General features: G+C 42.1%; 1 protein-coding gene across 3 annotated transcripts in view; it reads left to right on the top strand.

The window, feature by feature from the left end:
* The window catches only part of LOC124163835 (chitooligosaccharidolytic beta-N-acetylglucosaminidase-like), a 47527-nt gene that overhangs the window by 14772 nt on the left and 11822 nt on the right, over positions 1–20933 (top strand). The window contains exons 2-4 of one of the 3 annotated variants that reach the window (XM_046540938.1): positions 7848–7973; positions 11375–11472; positions 19448–20044. In XM_046540938.1, coding sequence (XP_046396894.1) covers positions 7959–7973; positions 11375–11472; positions 19448–20044 — 710 coding nt within the window. In that variant the 5' untranslated portion in view covers positions 7848–7958. Of the gene's footprint in view, positions 1–7667; positions 7974–10781; positions 11058–11374; positions 11473–19447; positions 20045–20933 lie in introns of those variants that run through there. The other 2 variants (XM_046540939.1, XM_046540940.1) reach the window with 2 other exon arrangements.

Raw genomic sequence — 20933 nt, 5'->3', positions numbered from 1 at the left:
CTCCTCCAAATTCTATACCATACGAATTCTTTTAATGATAAACCATTTCGGATCTGAGTGAAGGGCCCCATCCCAGTTCTGCCATCAGCAATGCTGCCGCCCTAGTGAGTACTACTCATCTCTGGTTCCAGCTATCCACGCATTACTTCGACAAAAGATAAGAGCACCTATAAATTTTCATGTTCCTCACTTAATTGGCTTTACTCCCGCCCAAAAGATCGGCATCAGACAGTCAAGGACGTGAACGGGAACACATCGAAATGGAATGCCGTCCACTGAGTTTTCCTGCAGGGCTCTCTTTTTTCTATCTGAACAGTCTTGACCTTTCTAAGTGTATAAAAAAACAGCAAATACATGATGATGACCTCCAAATTTTCCGCCACTGCCCCTTAAATGAAATATGTGATGCAATATTTTTTAAGTTAATCACGGGTCGTCCATTAATCACGTGAGATGATTTTGGTGATTTTTGGACCCCCCCTGTCCCCTAGTTAGATATCGTTAGATGTAGTTCGACCCCCTTCCCTCTCCCTGTCATCTCACATGAGATTGTTAAAAATGCGTATTTTCAGTGTAAATATCCTAATATATGCTTCATTTCGAAGGATTTATTGGAAAAACAATTTGTTTAATTATTTTCTCAATTCATCCCAGAGTTGTCGCAATTTTACACTGTTTCCAGCGGAAAAAACTACGTGATACTTGCCAGGACCACCCCCACACCCCACCCAATGTGAGATTGGGTGAGAATTAGTTTGACCTCCTTCCCCCCAAATGGCTCATGTAATTAATGGATACCCCTTAAATATACATAAGCCACTAATTCATGGGTTTCAAATAATGATTCTGTAATAAACTGTTGCGCGAATAAATCAATGAAGCTAGTTACCTGAGATCTACTTGGGTTTAGTATGTACTAATAAAAGATTGGTCTAGCCATGTGCAGTCAAGTCGTTATGGTAACGGGCGGTGTGACTCCGTCATGTCGGCGGAACGGTAACTCCACCTTAAGGAATCCCGACAACCCCATTTCCGTAATAGAGCGCTCATCCAAAGCACTCCAATCGCACTGACCACAGTGGGCTTAAATCGAACAAAGTTAGACAAAATCTTGTAACGTTTATATTCCTCCGTAACTTCACAAATTTAATTTACACATAAATATTAAACACAAATATTATAAAGAAAATCGGGCGACAACACAAGCAGCAATTTTTCAAATTTAATTACCACGAATTTCAAACACACTTGTCTATGGCAGGTACTCACGACGAAGACCGGGAGCAACGATGCGTTCTATTACCTCGGGAGTGACGACACGTACATCCGCACGCCACAATTTTCGTTACAATACTCCTCTATTCTCTCTTCCGTGCCGTCAACAACCACTGATGTCCATTATCGCTTGAACAATCTCCGATATCGTCGACAACCTCATAAAATGTTTTTTTAAAGCATGGAATTGGAAACATTGCATAATTGTTGTCAATACATAAGTGCATGTATTGAAGCCAAACTTTTTTCGAAAAATTATATGGCCTAAAAGTTGAACAAATTGTGCAAATATTTCTTTTTGATTTTTAAAATTCTGCATGTTAAAACAAATTCCACGCCTCTTGTAGTAATTAAACAGCAACAGAAATTTACAATATTATGAAAAGGTTTATTGTTGTTAATTCTCATCAAATTCTACGAATTCGTTGTAACACTTGTGGCCGATACGATAGAAAATGATGGACCCTGTTTTTCGTCAACATTTTACGTTTACGTAGGATCATTAAAAGGATTACCGAGTTACCTCGAGATATTTACACCACATATAAAACAAAGCCTGTCGATTGTGATGCGTAGAGATGAATTGTGACCGCCTGTGCCGCCGAAATTAAGATCGATTTTGAGAACGTGCGGTACCGTCTGGTGGCCGTGCTCAGTGGATGTTGGAAAGTTGATCATATAAAGTGAATTGCACGAGAGCTATAATATATTACATCCGCATTTCTTTTCCATATCTTATGACCTGATTTATTCAATGTGTCATAATATTTATCGTCGATACGTTGCAAAAGGGAGTACCATGTTTTTAGTCGAATTTTTATGTTTATGTAGAATTATAAAAAAAGGATCAACGAGTTAACTAGGGATATTTACACCAAACCTTTTAAAAGGTCCATTCAAAGAAACCATCTGTTACTTTAGCAACAAACAAAATAAAATGCATGTTCTTACCGTGCCGCGAAGTCCCCGACTGCTCCCTGGGCTTATGGAATACCGTGACGTTACCTAACATTACAAAAAATTGCTATGTATGTATAGTCTCTGTTGCGGTTATATTTAGTCTCATTATTTACTTAATAGAATGCACATACTTAAGCTTTTTTTCTCAGCCTCTCCATTTCCATAAAAGATTGACAATGAATAGCTAGATGGCTGTTGGATATACCGCAGGTGTAATTGCATTACCCCGATTCGGTATAACTGTCCGTTTCGCTCACATGCAGCAGTATTTCCCGCTAATCGTCATTTAATAAGAGTAAAACCATTTTTGAGTTTTTTTCCACTTTTTTCGATTTCAGTCAACAGTGCGACGCGACGCATCAAGACGGCCGAGGCAACGCATAGCCGAACCAACGCACAGTGGGGCCAAATCCATAAAAGGTGGCCATAATTAGAAAAAAATAAGTTTGGGGTTATGATTTATTATTACAAGGCTAGGTAGACATTTATTAGAGCCGCTGAGGAATAAGTTCGAAAAGCAAGTAAAAATTTAAAAAATGCTGCTTTACCATAAGATTGAAACAAAATTAAAATTATTGTTAACATAAATATTAACGAATAAATTTCACAACTTTTGTTCTAAAACAAAAATACGAACATTATTAAATTATATAGCAGCGCTCGGCAGTGTTTTTTATAGTTATATTATTGTAGCCACAACTCTCGGCTATCAAATAAAAAACATTGACCCAACCTCCCCAACCCGCCCCTTCGTGATTTATTGAAGAAATACGTGAATAACGCCTAACCGTATGGATGCCGAAGCGCACCGCTAGTTGACACGTTGGCACTTACTTTGTATTTCAATATCATATTCGGAATTTGCGACCTCTAAAACTATTTAATTTTTTACTAAACTAAATTTAACTTTAATTTAACTAAAACTGTTAAAAAATTATAATCAAGATTTCAAAAAGATTACATGATATTTACTAATTATGACCACCTTTAAGGCACTTGGCCCCACTGTGCAACGCACGTCCCCATCAATGCATCGACGCACTGCCGCAATGACGCGCGACCGCACGGTAGAGAGGGCGTGTCCACTCTTCGCTAGTCTTCCTACTTCTCCGCCACTCGTGCGCAATGATAACCCGGTTTGAAAGCTTTCGGGCGCGGAAGCCACGAAACATAGTTGCCGATGACGATTGCCCATTCTACCTTGGGGCATGCGATCTGCGAAGGGCACCCGCTCTGATCATTGCAATGCATTGTGGGATGTGAATGATGACGTATGGGAATGGGATGGGCGTGAACTTGACCGTGAGCGGCGAGGGAAGGTCGCCCACACGATGTGTACACGCGATGCCTCGGAAACATTCATGAAAGTTGGCACAGTGCTGCCGCCGCTGTTGTGTCCGTGAAACTCGGTCGCTGTTGCTGCTAAGGGCTGGAGAAAGGACGGCTGAAATCTCGTGCATAACTACATCTCCTAACTAAACTAGATAGGTTCATAAACGTATGGTAACTCATACCTTCCGCTCGGGCAGTCTTTTACGGCGCCGGATTAAGGCCGGCTTGTGGAAAAACTAGCATTATTTTTACCCGTAGGGAGCGCTAATCGTGAATTACAGGACCCATCCGTCGATGGCGGCGTTCATAGAAATTTTTGGAGCAGAACCTGGAGACATTATCGCGAAAAATATCGCGCGGGGTTTGGTCGATGATAGCGGCCGCAGGACGTGCTTCGCCCGCCATGCACTGCACTACACCACACTCCAAAACCGCGTTTACTAACGTTCGTACTGCTCAGTCTATGTTCTAACGATCTGATCGTTGGATTATTCTTCCTCATAGAATAATCCTCCAAGATCGTTAGAACATTAAAGGCATGCCTGGTTTCGCTAATAGTAGGGCCCTCTTCGCTTCTATATCGTTGAGGTGTTTTTCCCTCTCCCGTACCTTCCGCACCTTTCCTCTCCCAGAGGCGTCGTCGGGCTCCTACCGCGGCGGCGCCTCTTTCCTTTCTCCTTCCTCTCCAGCCCCTCCCCGGGTGATCGGGCGTATAAGCCACTGGCTTGGTTCCTGCCCCGGTGCGTTATATCCTCGCAGGGTTCGCCCTGAATCCTCATACTCTTTGCTCAGTCTATGTGTCGTACGGTTGAGTGACAATGTCAATCAGCAAGGAAAGTCATTGGCACCTTTATTAATTGAGTGTGTGTGTGATAGCAAGCCTCGGGAAATAAAACGAAAGATTTGTTGTAAACTGTCTGTTTAAGAACTCCTGTGATTTTATTAACCACAAACAGCCATTACTTCTGTATGTTTCGATAAAGTTCGGCGAGAAATGTACTGACATTGATGCGTTAGAGTCAGTCTTGATTCCAGAAAAACTGCACGGTCAGAAACAACTCCCAAAAACGTAGTCACAACTGACTTATCACCACAATTACTCTCGCACTCTTCCACTAACGACCGTGTAAGGGCCGCATTAGATTTACCAGGAAATGTTTGGAACTCGCACCGTCGCCAGAGCCGGATTTTCCCAGAGGCTCAGAAGGCTCATTTATTGACATTGAGTCGCGAGGTTTCTCAGTTGTCTCGGTGTCTTTTCCGCAGTTAACTTCTCCATTCTGTGTTAACCACTTCCAATTCGATTAATTTTCCGAATATCGTGCTGCTATTCTGCAATTATTCTTCATGTGGTTCTCTTTTAAATGGCAGGTAATGAAATAATATTTTGTAATCTGTAATAAACGTAGAACCGTGAAATAAATTGTGATTATTAAACATGGAGAACACAGCTATCGAACTCGAATAAAAACTCATTTGAATCCTTCCAATGTATCATGTTTCATAAAATATATGAATTATTCATTTATACTAACAAGGGGAGACCACGAAAGTTGCTCCGCCTTTTTCAATGCCGTATTTTTTATGGCCTTCGGAATGGTGAACACATCCCTGAACTAGTAGTGGTTCCGTTGAATGGGCCTTAGTTTGGCTGTAATTAATTAATCTTTATGCGGTACTTTTCACAAGCCGCTATAGTTTTATAATATCACACCTTTCTTCAGGAGGGTCAGGTGGGGTAGTGGTAAGCGTTTACGGCTGCCACACGGGAGACCAGGGTTCAAGGCTCCGCGATGGCTTTATATTTTCTTGTCTCCATTGTGATCGCTAAACGCTAACCACTACCCCACCTGACCCTCCTGCTGAAGGATGCGATATCATGAAACTATAGCGGCTTGTGAAAAGTACCGCATGAAAATTAATTAATTACCGCCAAACTAAGGCCCATTCAACGGAACCACTACTAGTTCAGGGATGTGTTCACCATTCCGAAGGCCATAAAAAATACGGCATTGAAAAAGGCGGAGCAACTTTCGTGGTCTCCCCTTGTAAGTATGTTTTAACATTATTAAGCTTTCAAAATAATTATATTGTTCCTCTAAATAGTGCTAAAATTATGAAAATCCGATGACAAGCTACACTCGTCATTGCGCGGTTCGGCGTCGAAAGTTCATGACGAGCTAGACTCGTCATCACAGCGCAAGGGGTTAAATCCATGTCATTTTCATCCTAAACGTATTCTACCATACTTCACGTTTCAAATTTACAAAACGCAGGAAAAAGCGCATAATTACTTCAAGAAATGGATAAGATACTGTGCGTTCCTGAAATTTCACGCTTATTTTCCCTTAGAATCAGAACCGACCAAACCCCACGCTACGTGAACCACACGAACGCCACCAATGACGCAAGGGTACTGGAATCTCACGCAAAGAGTTCCCTACTATTAATAATTATGCTATCGCTCATTCATTGTTACTGCATGCCGCGAATGGAACAACATTGACATACCTCTACGTAAATCATCATCACTCGCCTCCTTCAAAAAGGCACTACACGAAAAACTTCTTCGAGAACAACAACGAGACATGTAAAATCATGGGAACAGTAGGAATGATTCATCACTTATCTCCTACGGCTTCATCTAATTTTCTTTCTCTTTACAGGTACTGGGAGACATTTTCCATGTAATTTATTGTATTGTAGATACCTAGGTTTACATTAGCTCTCAGTTGCAAACAGACACGTTATTCTATACGTCTTCCTGTTGGACAACTTTTCTTGATAAATACTCGGAAATAATCAGATCAAGAATGAAAATCACAGACATTAATATCATCATTATCTGAGAGAGTCGAGTGCATGATTAGATTGACTGGCCGGCAGGCAGGTAGCGTAGTGGCGGAAAAAGCTCCACGTAAGGCTCATCGGCGTGGCTCATTAAGTGTGGCGAGAAATCCGTCTTCAGAAAATTTTCCCTCATAAGGTTCTTATACAATCGGGAATATTCAAGCTTCATTCCTTTTGTCCGGGTAAAATCCAATCATATGCATCGCTATAAGACCCAAACACGAATTATTCATCCAATATTTCCGAACTATGTCTAAGACCACGTCTCACTTGGACTGGTGTTCATTTGTTCGGCGTATCCAAAAACGCAGCCGACATAATAGGTATAGAAAATGACAAAATGGCAAAATCATCTGCCTTTATGCCCAAGGCTTTAGGCTCTTCCTTCATCAAACCTTAGCTATGGTTATTGGGATGATGCACTCATAGTATGGACCGTTTTTCTAGTGATTCAACTTTCGCAAATCAAAAAAGTGTAGGTCTCAAAGGATAATATTCTACGACTGAAATTGCGACGTTATACTTAAAAAGGTATAGCAATTCAACTGTTTGGGCAGCACATTAGACGAAAACGGACTCAGCAGTAAGGACATCATGAAGAGAATTGTGTTAGTGGAGGAGGCGATCAAGGAGCGTATGAGATGATCGTTATGTAAGAGTTTATAAAAGGTTATTGAAGAGTCTGAACTGGAGTGTGTCGTTTTTCGGTGGGAAAATATGGGTTCTTAGGAAGGAGGACGAGAGAAGACTGGAGGCCTTCGAGATGTGGGTCCGGAGAGGTTGAAGAGGACGGAGAGGTGGTGGAACGCGACGAAGTGCTGGACATGGTAGGTGAAGAGAGACTTAAACTAGAGGATGTTGAAAACAGTGTTAAGAGGGTAGAATGTTAGGTAAACAAGGGAGTGGAGGGAAGAAAATAGGAATTTCGATAGAATAAAAGGGAGTAGGCCTTATTATGAATTATATAGGGAAGTATGAGAAGGGGAGGCTACCATAGAAGTTCTTAAATACTCCATGGAAGCCAACCTTCGATTAGTAGAATACTTTATTAATAATAATACTTGATAAAAATATATCCTACTATGCATAGCCATTCGCACAGTAGACGGAACCGTACAATTTGTCTGTGAGGTTGCAACACTGAACTTGACTCTGAGATTACAAAAGGGAACTAGCCAATCGCTTTTACAGTTGCTGACATTCAGTTAGCCAAATGCTCATATTCTATTTTGAATGCGGGCGTCGACATGTTTCCGCTTAGTGAGGGATTAAATGAACCTTCCATGACAGCTGCCACAAAGAGAATGTGCGAAGCATGTTTCAAGTCGGCGCTAAAGATTAATTGGACCGCGGATTTACTTAGAAGAGAGGAATTCTAATCTCCTCTCTCGCTGTTACATTCTCTGTTTGCACTGATTATCTCTTCGCAGCCGCAGGACTCTCAACAGAGGAGAATTAGACGCCGTCGCTATCTCAGAGTGACTTTTCAGACACCTCGCTAGCAGCATCTCTCTCGACAGAAGACCTCGTCACACAAGCTGATGGCAAGCGGGAAGGTAAGTTCCCCTACCCCTCTCTAGTGACACTCTCCGAGGAGACGTCAATTATGGCCCTGGGCACAGTCGTTTCCACGCAATTAAAACTGTTAGATGAATTATTTTTCAGTATTTGCCATGGTGACCATAGTATTTGTTGAATGCTTAGCTTATTAATTAGTGCTGTGCGAGAGTCCCGTCTCGGCGGTCGAGACGAGACTTTAATTTCTCGGCATTGTCGGGACGAGACTCGAGAAGTCACGAACCATCTAGAATTTTCGAAACCCGTCGAATCTCTCGGGAAAGGCTAGAATTTCAAATTAGGATCAACATCAGTTGAGAATAGAGTTTACAATGGTATCCTTTACGAATTTCTTCACAAAATAAAAATATTTCGTTCAATGAGTATTGTTATGCATCCATTATTTTAGTGCGCCATCCAGTTATAACAATATCCTCATAGGTGACCTTCCGATCAAATTTAAATAGACTCTCATCGAGTAACAATTTAAATTGAATCGGAAGTTCACCTATGAGGATATCCTTTTGGCGAGTGGTTTTCAGAGGAAGCGGTGAGTTTGACTTCAGTAGAGGGAAAAGTGCTGCATGGATTCCGGTGGCTTTCTGGACGGTTTGATGGATATGTTTTGACCACGTTAATTTGCAGTCCATTTCAACGTTTAAGTATCGTGTGGAGCCCTTGGTGTTCTTTTATTTCCGGAGGAAAGACGAGGTCCAAGTCCTGCTCTACGTCGCCTGGAGAAGACGATGTGGGAGCACCTCTCTGCATTTACTGATAGTTTCCATTGGTCTGCCCAATCTCTGTAGTCATCAAGGTGCGACTGAAGAATTTATTTAGATACCAAATAAAAGATTATTTAATATTTATCTAGAAAAATTTAATCTGCGAAATGGAGGAGCAAATGCGAGACTGTTTAAACCATATCGTAAGGGGCTAACTATATGGTTGGTGGGAGATGCAACAAACAAAAAAAGTCCTTTAAAAATAGTTTCATAACGTAACGTAATTATTAAACTTGAAAAAACTAAAGTATCCATTATTGCCTCCCTCCCTCCCACCGTCTCCGCCCTCAACCTCCACACCCTCGAATTGGCTTGCATTTGGCACTTTCAAGCCAATAGCTTTCCAGGTCTGAACGTCGCATCCTAACCCCTATTCCTAACTCCCCCTCCCCATACACCTCTCCCCTTTCCCCTCTTCTCCCTCTTCCAACCCTCTCCTTTCCTCACCATTCATACTTCAGCTGACGAAGAAGCCTGAAGTGCTTCGATAGCTTCGAGTTTATTTATTCAATGTGAGTGGAGCGCATGCAATGAACCAGTTGCTCATAGACATGAGGACGGCGCCCAATCTATCGCCAGATTTCATTGGCATAATCAATTAAAGCATTCAAATTCCGCTCGTTGGCGTTCTGCCATTCCCTCACCATAATGCTCCAAAGGTGTTCCATTGTGTTTACATCTGGAGAGTTAGGTGGCCACGGCAGAACGTGGATTCGAGGATTGTCCCTAAAAAAATTCCTTAACAATATTAGCCCTATTTATAGGGCAATTATCGTGGATAAATATGATATCCTCTCCGGATGGCACGATGCGGTCTGCATATATTAAGAGATGCTCCATCAGAATGCCGACGTTTTGCTCTGCGTTCATCACCAATTGGCCTGGATCAGCAGCCGTCATAGCTCCGCAAAAACTTTTGCTGAGGCTTCCGCTTGATTACATACTGAGGATGTGCCGCTGGTTGCGTCTTTTAGCGATAAATTTAAGATTGCTTACGAAAAGTGGTTCCCCTATTTAAAAAACGACATAAATTAAATACATTTTTAACTACCGCGTATTTCTTGTCCTTCATAACTCTAGCCTTCCCTGCTGGTCGCTACGGTAGGTCTTTACGCTAGAAAAAATACCCAGGTACCAAAATATCCGGTCATTTACAAGGTTGTTTCGTACAAAATTCATCCTTGACACTTTCTGCTCCTCGGTGAAGAGAGGCTTCTGTTCCGGTTGGTGGTGGAGAGAGCCACCCTCCATCACCCGCCTTCTCATTGTCTGGTAGAGAAAATCCTCCGAGTGGTACGGGCCTATCCTCAATCATCACTAGAACCCTCTGATCCTCCACTGGAGTGGACGCCCGTGGGCTTACACTTCGACGGCTGTCATTTAGCAACTCGTCACCCTCGCTGTACCGGTTAAACCAATTTTAAATTGTCCTACTAGACACATTTAGAATGCCAGCTATTTCTCTGACTGTTCTACCACCTACCACTAACCCTATAATTTGCATCTGCTATTCTGTATCGCAGATTAAAAGCAGGAATGAAGTATCTACGGTTTTGTTTGTATTTATGAGAGGCCCTTGCTCACGTACCGATTTGGACAGCCGTTAAAATATCACTGTTCCACATGGCGATAGTGTAAGATGGAAGGGTATGGGAGCTTGCAAACTGACTGTCTACGCACCAGAACCGATAAGTCAGTTGGCAGCCGACCATTACCACTGTGGATCACCGGCAGGCACCATACCACCGGTAAAATATCGGCCGATATTATAACCAGCTACAGCTGCATCTCATCGACGGACTGGGACGCCAAGAAGAAGTCGTCGGCATAAGCCAAAGCTCCAATCATAATCCTCTCTAGCCGGTAGTTAACCTCACTGTGCAGCTCCACAATCACATCATCCAGGACCAAGATCTGAAGAGGTGATAATGTATCTCCTCGGCGATTCCCGCGTCGGACAGAAACCTGCGAACTAATGGCTTCCCGGCGCAGGAGTCTGGTTTCCGCTCCAGTGTTGAGCGACCCGACGTTGTGACGAGTGTTGCCCGATGTATCTCTGGAAATGAAGATGGAATACCTCCTAGGATAGCACTCCAGATTTGGCTGACGGACTAGAAAGCTTTACGGAAATACGCATCTCCTATTGTTGGGCCTTGTGGATAGCGACCAGTGCCGGTTCCATTGTTTATCCGAGGATTGTTTTCTTCTATGAGCGATGCACGGTGACGGGCGGGATTTTGATTGCCCCTCGTCCCCTAGCTTCGCCAACTTATTCCATCAGCTACAGCCGAAGCGACACCGGTACGCACCACGCGGAGTTGGGGTCCTCTTGCAGGCGATGGAAACTGGTCAAACTAGCAGTATATGTTACTGAGAGCCTTCCGCTTTCAGAATCAAATTAATTTCATAGAACGAATAGTTTACTCATAAGAAACTTAATTTAAGTTATCTTCCACATTGGGGTGCAGCCTTCATTAGAATTATCCCATAGCAGCACCCTCTGGTAATGCTTCTCCTAAAAAAATATGATACCTCCTCCATCAATGATATATCTCCGTAAACATAACATAATTTATTACTTCCCGATTTCAACCACCTTTTGCTCTCTCTTATCGCAGGTGTTCAAGATGGCCTCGACGAACGTCGCTATGAAAAAGGAAAGGATTTCGGCGATCGTCTTGATATGCGCGATAATCGCGACCACCTCAGCCCAACGGTAAGTTAAAACTACTAGTAATGAAGGTTCAGTTCCATGGATTTTAATATTCAAATGCCGTAAACTATGATGAAGAATTTAAATTGCACAGCAACAACGGCAGGGTAAAATCAGACCACGAAGCTCCGTTTTTTTTAGATAAGTAAATCGTCCCTAGTTATAAATAGTGCAGTACTTCGGAATTCAAGGAGCAAATAATGCAATTACCAGCTATGGAAGAAAGAATAAATAAATCATGAGCAAAATAGACCGGGCGAAGATGGAATTCCACAAAAATAAGGATCAACTTACTGCAGGAAATTTGAGCATGGAGGTAAGAAAACAATTCATCAGAACTTTCAAGGGGTATCTGATTCTGTGCGTTAGTGATGCATATACGATTTCAGCAGCATGGAAAATAGGGTGGAAGAATTAGGAATGTGGCGCAGCAGGAGATTGATGAAAATTAAATGGTTGGAACTAGCGAGCAATAAAGAGTAAAATAAAAAAAAACCTTAATAAGACGCCTAACAACTTGCTCGGTCACATATTGTCGGCATTATGAAGACAAACGCCGAAGGACAATTAATCAGTAATAATGGAAAAGCTTTCCTCGCAGTATGAAAGAAATGAGCGCGAACACTCACGCCTCCACAGATTTCACACGCTGATAGTTAATAGATAGGAAGGAGCATGCATCAGAAGGGCCACTCGAAACGATAACAGAGTAAAAACGCCCGCAGTCTCGTGACTAAAGTGACCACTATCGGATTTGAGTTCTGATATTATATTCGCGTATACGTATCGTATAGATAGCGACGGTCGTCAATTAACCCTGATCTAGTCAGTCCACCATATAGACGTTACAGTTGTAATTTATTCTTTATAGTACCCAAAGTTTGGGGTTTTAAAATGATGTAAGATTGTTTTTTTCCATTCCCATAAACATAAGAAATTTCATTCTCACAGGCATATTCGATAGTTTTTCTATCTATATTTTTTTTAATTATAGTAACTCCATAGGGCGAAATTAGATTTGTTGTTTAGACTCACATTTGGGGCCAATATAGTAAAATATTGTTTACCCAGGGCAAAACATACTTTTCTGATGTGAATGCCACATTTCACCAAATTTGCACTATTTTAACTGCCTACAATAAGATATCAACAAAGACACACGATTAAGGGGAAGTCGAAGTTGGTTTGGTCAATGTTATCTTTTGCTTTTTAATCACTTCACTATTGCAGTCATACTGAGCGCTCTTCCGTTTATATATCTCTTTTCTGGGTGGAAACAAGGGAATGACACGTGGTGCCAATGACGGGGCGCCACCCGCGAGGGCAATCAGGCGATACAAACCCCACGTGCGACACGTACACGCGCGCACATCAGGGCATTGCAGTTCCGATCGACTGTGAGATGTGACGCAGAGACAGTGGAAAATTATTTCTCTCTCACCGCATCGCATACACGCACTCGCGCCGTTTCTTGCGACACTGCGAGCGAATGGTGGAATGAATTACTTGGAGATTTCTCGCGGGGATAGTGATTAATCAGCGTCAATCCATGTTATGGTGAGAAATAAATTGCCCCAAGCAAAGTAGAATTTAAAATGCTTCTTCTTCCCCCGCGGAGTTATGTTGACTTCAAAGTTGATGCATTTTATGCAAAGGAGGTATATGCATTTTGATATGCTCAGGGGTCTACAACTCCCCCCTCGAAATATTTTCCATATGACGACTTCCCCCGATTTGTACGCTTTCTTTAGCTTGGGGTAGCCTTCGAGTGTCTAACATGGATAAAATAATAAGTAAATTTGGATAAAATAGTAAAGGCTACAGTATAGAATTACATTTGGTGCATTGCAAAAAGTAAGTATGGAACTACAATTGCAACCGGGTTCTACGAGCTCCTTACCATATCACCTTTGAACGTGTGAATAGAGGAAGAAGAGGCCGTCATAAATACTTCCAGCTCAAAAAGTAGGAGACTAAACATTGGCAGTAATAGAATCAGAGCTTTACCCCATCTGGACGGCATTTCTTTTTCTCACTGCGCCGGAATAAGACGTGGGTGAATAGGAGGCTATAAAAGATTTGACATTTTCCGTCGTTTTTAAGCCATTTTTTATTAAAAATTTATGAAGTAGCGCGAGAGGAGTTTTCCGAATAAATGGGGGCCTTAAGAGTTTTCCCATGAGTATACTAGTAAAATTTAGCTACGGGAAATTGTCTACTTTTCACTAAAACCCGTTGATCTGTGAAGAGTTGCGATTTATTCCACTCAAGCCTATCATCATCATATTCAGCATGAGTCAACAACCCTAAGATTGGTTTGCAGCAACTATTCATTCCGCTCTCCAATCCGCCAGCAACGGATTCCTCACCCTTTACATTCTTCATAAGCTGTCCAATGACTCTTTCTGGGCTGTCCCTTGCCCTTTTTCCCTTCCACCTGTTCTTCTACGATTTTTTTCATCAGGCCATCATGTATCATAATGTGGCCAGCTAAGTTGTGTCTAAAGGTTTTAAGAAGGCTTCTCTTTTTTTCCTTTCTTCTTAGCACTTCCTCACTACTTACTCGGTCGATCCATTTTATATTCATCATTATTTGGTTGAAGCATATTTCGAATGATTCTACTTTTTACTTCTCTGCACGTGTCAACGTCCAAGCTTCGCTCACATGGAGAAACATGCTCCATATGCAGAATCGAATGAAGTGTTCACTTATTTCTGCCCTTGAATTTTCAGCTGTAAGTAGATTCTTCTTTTCGTTGATAGCCCTCCTCGCCTGTGCTATTCTACGATTAGTTTCTTTCTTTCTTCGTCCATCGTTGGTATTTCGGCTTCCTAGGAAACAAAATTCTTAAAACCCTTCAAGCTTCTGTTTTCCTAGTTTAATGCATGCCCTAGTATCGTATATTGCTCCATAATGATGCTTTAGTCTTCTTTTAATTGATTTCCAGCTTGTATCTATCCATTGTCCACACCATATTTGTCAAATTCTTCCCAAAATCATTCTCCGTCTCGACTGTAACTGCTTCGTCGTCAGCAAACTGCAGCATGTTCTAATTATTTCTCCGTACATATGGATACCATTAGCCTTTTCTTTGATTTAATTGACGGTTTTCCTGATGTTAACATCAAAACGGGGGAGAGTGGACACTGGACACCCTTGTTTCACTATTTTTTATTATTCTTGCTTCTTTAGAGTTGGTTCCAGATTTTATCACAAATACTTGGTTTCATACATAGCACTCCCATTATTTCAGGATTCTTACCATTGTATTTGATTCCTCATCGTCAAAGGCCCTCTCTAAGTCGACAAATTCTGTGAAAATTTGTTTTCTTATCCATTCTCCTCTCTCTGAGCAGCCTAAGAGGCAAGATTGCTTCTCATGTGCCCTTGTTTTTCCTAAATCCGAATTAGACCCCGATCCAGGAATTCTTCTGCAATTTGTTTTATGTTCCTGTAGATCATTCTTGTCAGTATCTTCGATGCATATGTCGTCAAGCTTTTAGTCCTAAAATATTCACACGTCTTTGTTGCCTCCTTGTTTATAAAATGAATTATGATGTTCTTCTCGAAGTTACTTGGTATATCTCCTGTTGACTAGATTTCGTAAATGGGTTTATACACCTAAGTTTACGTCAGCTCTGCTAGAATTCCATGTATTCTTGGTGCCATATTCTTCCTCTGGTATCTTATTGTAACGTCAAATTCCGATTTTAAGACGCGGGCTCCGATGTCCCCTTTCCCTTTGAAATTTTAACCCAGAGTCTGCTTTCGTTGAAAGAAAATTCTAAAGTTTAAAATAAGACACACAAGGAGTAAGAGTGCAGCAAGTGTATCTCAAGACTCAGGCTTTTTAGACTTGTCGTTTGAGAACGTTTGCCTGGCTTCTACTCCCGGATCAAGAGCAAGGTCTCTGGCAAGGAGGATTAGTTGAAGGGGAAGAGGGAATTCTGCTTCAGAGGAAGGTCTTGCTCCAGTTAGGCTCGGAAAGCTGTCTTTTAGGTTCCCTAAGGAAAAAGGATTGAGGTCTCCGTTTGGGGAAGTTCCAAGCTTGCTAAGCATTAATCTATGTACCCAAGAGCTTACAACAATAGCAGGTCCTAGTCATCAAGATTTAAATTTCGAAGGAGAAGAAGTATCAGACATCAATACCGGCACATCTAGAGGGCAAGGCTCAGCAGCAAATAAGCCTACGGTAATAAGCTTCGAGACCCAGAAAGCAAGGCTATTGTTAACCTCACAGCATTTTACGTTAATCACAAGACTGTATTCACAAATTTAGTCGCACACAATGAAATGTTGACTAATTATCTTAACAAAGGTAAGGAATTACGGACTAAGTTCAACTCTGCCAAGAACAAGAATGTTGCCATGGTTAGTTTTCCTGGTATACCAACCCCTGTTATGGTGAAAACTGATTATAAGCCAAATGACCTGACACTCAACAGGATTTATGCAACTATCTTTGGATTGTCAAGTAATTATATCGAAAGTCCTGTTTGTGCATTAGCTGTAAATATTAGAACTGCTGCAAACCTTGGAAATTATGAGAAAAGGATTTTAAATTTGGTCGGTCCTGGCTACTCACTTCATGGGTATGCTATGGCAACAAACGAACAAAAGTAGTAGTAGATTTGAGATAAAGGGTGCGTCGACGGCAAGGTCATTTTGCACCACTACTCAATCGTTTGATTCAACACTCATTATAAATGGACCTTTACTACGCAATTTTTAACATAAAATAGAGGGAAGTTTTTAAATTTTGTTGAAAAGACCTATTTCCTTGAGAAACAAAATTGTACTACTTAGATTGGTGGGGTGGTCTCCTAGAATAGATTCTAGGTCCCCATATAGATTGAACCGTGTCCGCGCATCACGGTATTTGTCGCACTCTGTCAAGATATGTCGGATGCTTAAAGGGCACCTACACTCGTCACATTGAGGAGCTTGCTTCTCTTCGGTAAAAAGAAAGGCATGAGTCAGAGGGCAGTGCCCTATCCTCAAACGAGTGATAACTACTTCCTCCCTTCGATTGATCCTGGTAGAAGAAGGCCAAGCTGACGTTGTATGTTTGATGCTTCGCAGTTTATTGTTATTCAAAGCCCTCCACGACTCCCTCCACTGTTCAAGTACAACATTTTTTAGTGACCCTCTTAGGTCTTCGTACGGAACTAACGTTGATTTAATCTCTTCGTTAGTAAGAGCTTCCTTGGCCAACAAATCTGCTTTTTCGTTTCCACGTATCCCCGCATGTCCCGGAACCCAAAGAAAGCAAACACTTATTCCCTTGTTCATGAGAGTCCGCAGCGTGGCTTGAATGTGTTGAACAACTGGATGCATGGGTAAGAAGCCAGAAATGGATTGTAAGGAGCTACGGGAGTCGGTGCATATGACAAACGAGCCATTTTCGTCACTCAAGGCGTCCAAAGCCATTTTAATTGCGAAGAGTTCCGCCGTATAAATGCTGCACAGCGGATGCAGCTTCGCCTTAATGGCTCCATGTAGAGGAGAGAACGCTGCACATGCACAGGCAGAGTTACATTTCGATCCGTCCGTGTAAATGGGGATTAAATTGGGGTGGTTCCACCGAAACTTAAAATACTCACGTTGGTATTCCAAGGGAGTAGTGGAGGATTTTGGCCGAGATAGTAAAAACGTATTAACCGTAGGAGTGGGAGTCAACCAAGGTGCGTAAGTTGAGTACGCAACAGGGTATACGTCTGGTAGTTTAAAATCACATCCGAGGATAAAATCATTAAAACGAATACTTAGAGGTCTCGTTGCCCTAGACCTTCGATTAAAAACATTTAAAAGCCGAGGTTTAAAAAGTATGTCGTAGCATGGGTGACTCGTCATAGATAAAATTTTGGATACGTAACTGCAAAGCAGCCAAGTCCTACGGTAGTACAAGGGAGGTTCTCCTGCGTCAGAGTGGATGCTTGGAACTGGGCTGGTTCGAAAGGCCCCAGTGCAGAGTCGTAGCGCGGCGTTGTGCAAAGAATTTAACGCTCGTAGATACGATGGGCGGGCAGATGCATAAACAAAGGAGCCGTAGTCTATTCTAGACCGCACCAATGTGCGATATAGTAGGAGTAGGGTGGTACGGTCTGCTCCCCACGATATGTGACTCAAAAACTTTAAAATATTTATAGACTTAAAACAACTTGCCTTCAGATTATTGATGTGATCTCGCCAGTTGAGTCTTTGATCCAATGTTAGCCCCAGAAAACGGATTGACTCCACAAATGGGAGATTTCTTCCGCTAAGACGAAGTGTAGGAGGAAGGTGGACGCCTCTGACACGGTGGAAGTGAACGCATTTGGTTTTCTCAGTTGAAAATCTAAAACCGCTACTATGGGTCCATTGGTCTAATTTGTTCAACGTGAGTTGGATCAATCTCGATATGTTGGCCACTCTAGATGACCTGCAGAATATCGCCAGGTCATCAACGAATAGAGTGGCCATTATCGGCGTCTGGATGTATTTAGCTACGTCGTTGATCGCAATAGCGAAAAGCGTCACGCTCAAGACGGACCCCTGGGGGACTCCGTTGTCGAGAGGGTAGGGACGCGTTAGGAACTGCCCCGTCCTTACTTTAAAAATACGGTTTGTTAAAAAATTTTGAATAAAAGTTGGTAAGTTACCCCTAAAACCCCAATCATGCAGAGTGCGTAAGATTTTTCTGCGCCAAACCCGATCGTAGGCCTTCTCTATGTCGAAGAAAACCCCAACCACGTGTTGGCGGAGGATGAAGGCTTCAACAAACGAACAAAAGATGTACAACTGAAACACAAGGGAGAAGGTTGTCATTGGAACCTGGTTTGGACTTGCATTTATACTAGATTATCAAAATTTACTAGCTAAGACACATGAAGAACCTAACCGTGATGGATTTGAAAGGTTCGGGTGCATTAATGATTGTGAAACAATGATTGCTTGTTGCTTAAACTACAAAGCATCAGGAGCTACCATACAACAAGATGAACAGCAGTATATTGCAAACATTTGGTTACGCTTTTACATAGGAAGCAAGAGGACAGGGCTAATGCTGTTAAAGCTGTCTTTGAGAGAAGTGATTTTTATTTATAATAACTAGACTCATTTTTCTGTCTTTTCTTATTCATTGTAATATGTTTATTAGTTATAGATTTAATTTGAATTTAATTTTAAAATAAAAAAAATAAAAGACAAAATTGTGGCTTATGGCTTTCTTAGGGTATTCAAGGAGGGAGAATGAAGCAGCAATGCTTTTAAATATGTAAAATCATGTAGTCACGTCAAAGGTAACTTTGATTCATTTTTAGATTAGCTTTACTTTTTTACGTTTTTTGTTTAATAAAATAAAGGGGCCGCTCACTAATTATGGACTTAAAACGTTGAAAATAACCACAAAATCGTTCCTTTTTTAAACTTTTTAATACTTTAGTACAAATTTGCCTCAATGATTAACTTAGCCATTCCGAGCAATGACGTATTCGTTAAATATAATACTATTGAAGATTTACAGAGGTTATGACGGCGAACATTTAAGTTTCTTACCCTATAAGAGAAAAGATGGTGGATTTTAGGAACATTTTAAAAACTTATGGACACATGACTCGAAAACACGTGACACCACCATATATCTCCTTACCCTTTAAAACCAGCTTGAAGAATTCAAGCGCCAAAATACTCGATGTCTTTAATCCCAAAGTATTTAAATCCAGAATATCTATCCATATACTATTTAAGTAATCCTTGATAGAGGATAAATTCATGCCGATAACATCGTATACTAGAGAAAATAAAACAAACCAATTTTAACCCTGCTTCACGATTAATATAAATAATTTGTAAAATTTATGAATAATAAAACGCTATGATTAATAATTCATAGCTATAATAAATTACAGATTTCAAAGTGAAATTATAATGGGGCAGGATAGTATTTGTCAGTACTTTCCCCATATATGACTTGCACCTACGTGCTTCCCATTACAGTGACAACGGCCCTCAGTGGTCTTGGGCTTGCGATCAAAGCGCGGGGCTTTGCCGACGGTTGGGATCGGGGGATGTAGGCGGCGTGGGGCTGGAGGCGTGCCGCCTCTCTTGTGGGCCTGGTGGAGCGCTGTGGCCCCTGCCCACGGGTCCCGTGGCACTGGGAACCCGCCTGGTGGCCCTCAACCCCGAGACCGTGGCCTTCACATACGCCGGGACCTCGCAAACCACCGCCTCTCTCCTCGCCGACGCCGTCAACATTTTCCAGGGCAACCTGAGGGCACTGCTGCCGCCGAAGGCCCGCCGCCGCCCTTGGAGGGCCCCTGCTGGCAGTAGCGACCTCTCCATCGCCTTCTCCATAGATTCATCTTCCTCGCCACTTGAAGAAGACTTGCTCATGTGGGACACGGACGAGGGTTATTCGTTGGAGGTGAAGAGCAGTGGCGGTGGATATGTAGACGCAGTGGTGAACGCGAGCTCCTTCTTCGGCGCCCGTCACGCCCTCGAGACGCTCTCGCAAATGGCGGCGTGGGACGCCGGAGTCATCAAGATGGTGGCCGACGCCTCCGTGCTTGACGACAGGCCGTTCTATCCACACAGGTGAGTGAGTCCTGTAACGTTTGATAATCTACTGAAAATCGTACGGTTTTTTCCATAGGAAAATATTTCCTTTCCGTAGAAACATTAAATTGTGGTTTCGGTATTAGTGGCCCACACCGCCCCAATGACGCCGTTGGGATTTCCCCATCCACTCCCTTCTAAACCTATCTTCACCCAGAAGGAGTTGGAGGCCTCCCTATCACGACGGCATTCTTTCCTTTTTCCTTCCCCACCAAACCCCTCCCCGGGATGATTGGCGAATAAGTTAGGTTACAAGGTTCCCGGCCCCTTTGATTGTATACTTCTAAGGGCCTACCCTGGGTCTTCATCCGCTGTAACGTTTGATATTCAATTATTAATATTGCCGGGGTGTTATTGATGGGAGGTGAGGGGAGAAAAAATGGAGTTGCTCGAAGTATTGAGGCAAATAGAAAGTGAATAATCAAGAAAATAAAGAATATTTGGAATAAAACAAATATCTAACGTTCAGCCGTAGCGACATCCCCTTAACCTTGATGTTCTCGTAGTGTAACTAGAAAAATACGTAAAATTTACGAGAAATTAAAAGTAAGTGAGCGTTAAAGTGATTTATATTCCGCGAGCACACGAGCATTTATTTCAATCCTTTATTTTTCGGCGTGAACACGACTTCCTATATGATTAACTATTCGTCTGGAAAAATCACTATAATTTTACCGTCGGGCCTTGTATCATAGTAAGGCTCTGAGGTTATGTTCATTTTGTCATTCGAAAAATAGCTGTAGTTAATTGCTAAGCCTAGCACGTAGCCTCCGAGTATCTAGATGTTCTCAGCCCAATTCGTGTTCGCTGTACGCTTAAAACGAATCCTACATCCTTCTTGAGATGCTCCATATATATTATTCGAGGT

The sequence above is a fragment of the Ischnura elegans genome, chromosome 8 (assembly GCF_921293095.1).
Source record: "Ischnura elegans chromosome 8, ioIscEleg1.1, whole genome shotgun sequence".
NCBI classification, from domain to species: domain Eukaryota; kingdom Metazoa; phylum Arthropoda; class Insecta; order Odonata; family Coenagrionidae; genus Ischnura; species Ischnura elegans.
The sequence above is the reverse complement of the archived record's forward strand: the minus strand, read 5'-3'. Positions and strand labels throughout refer to the sequence as shown.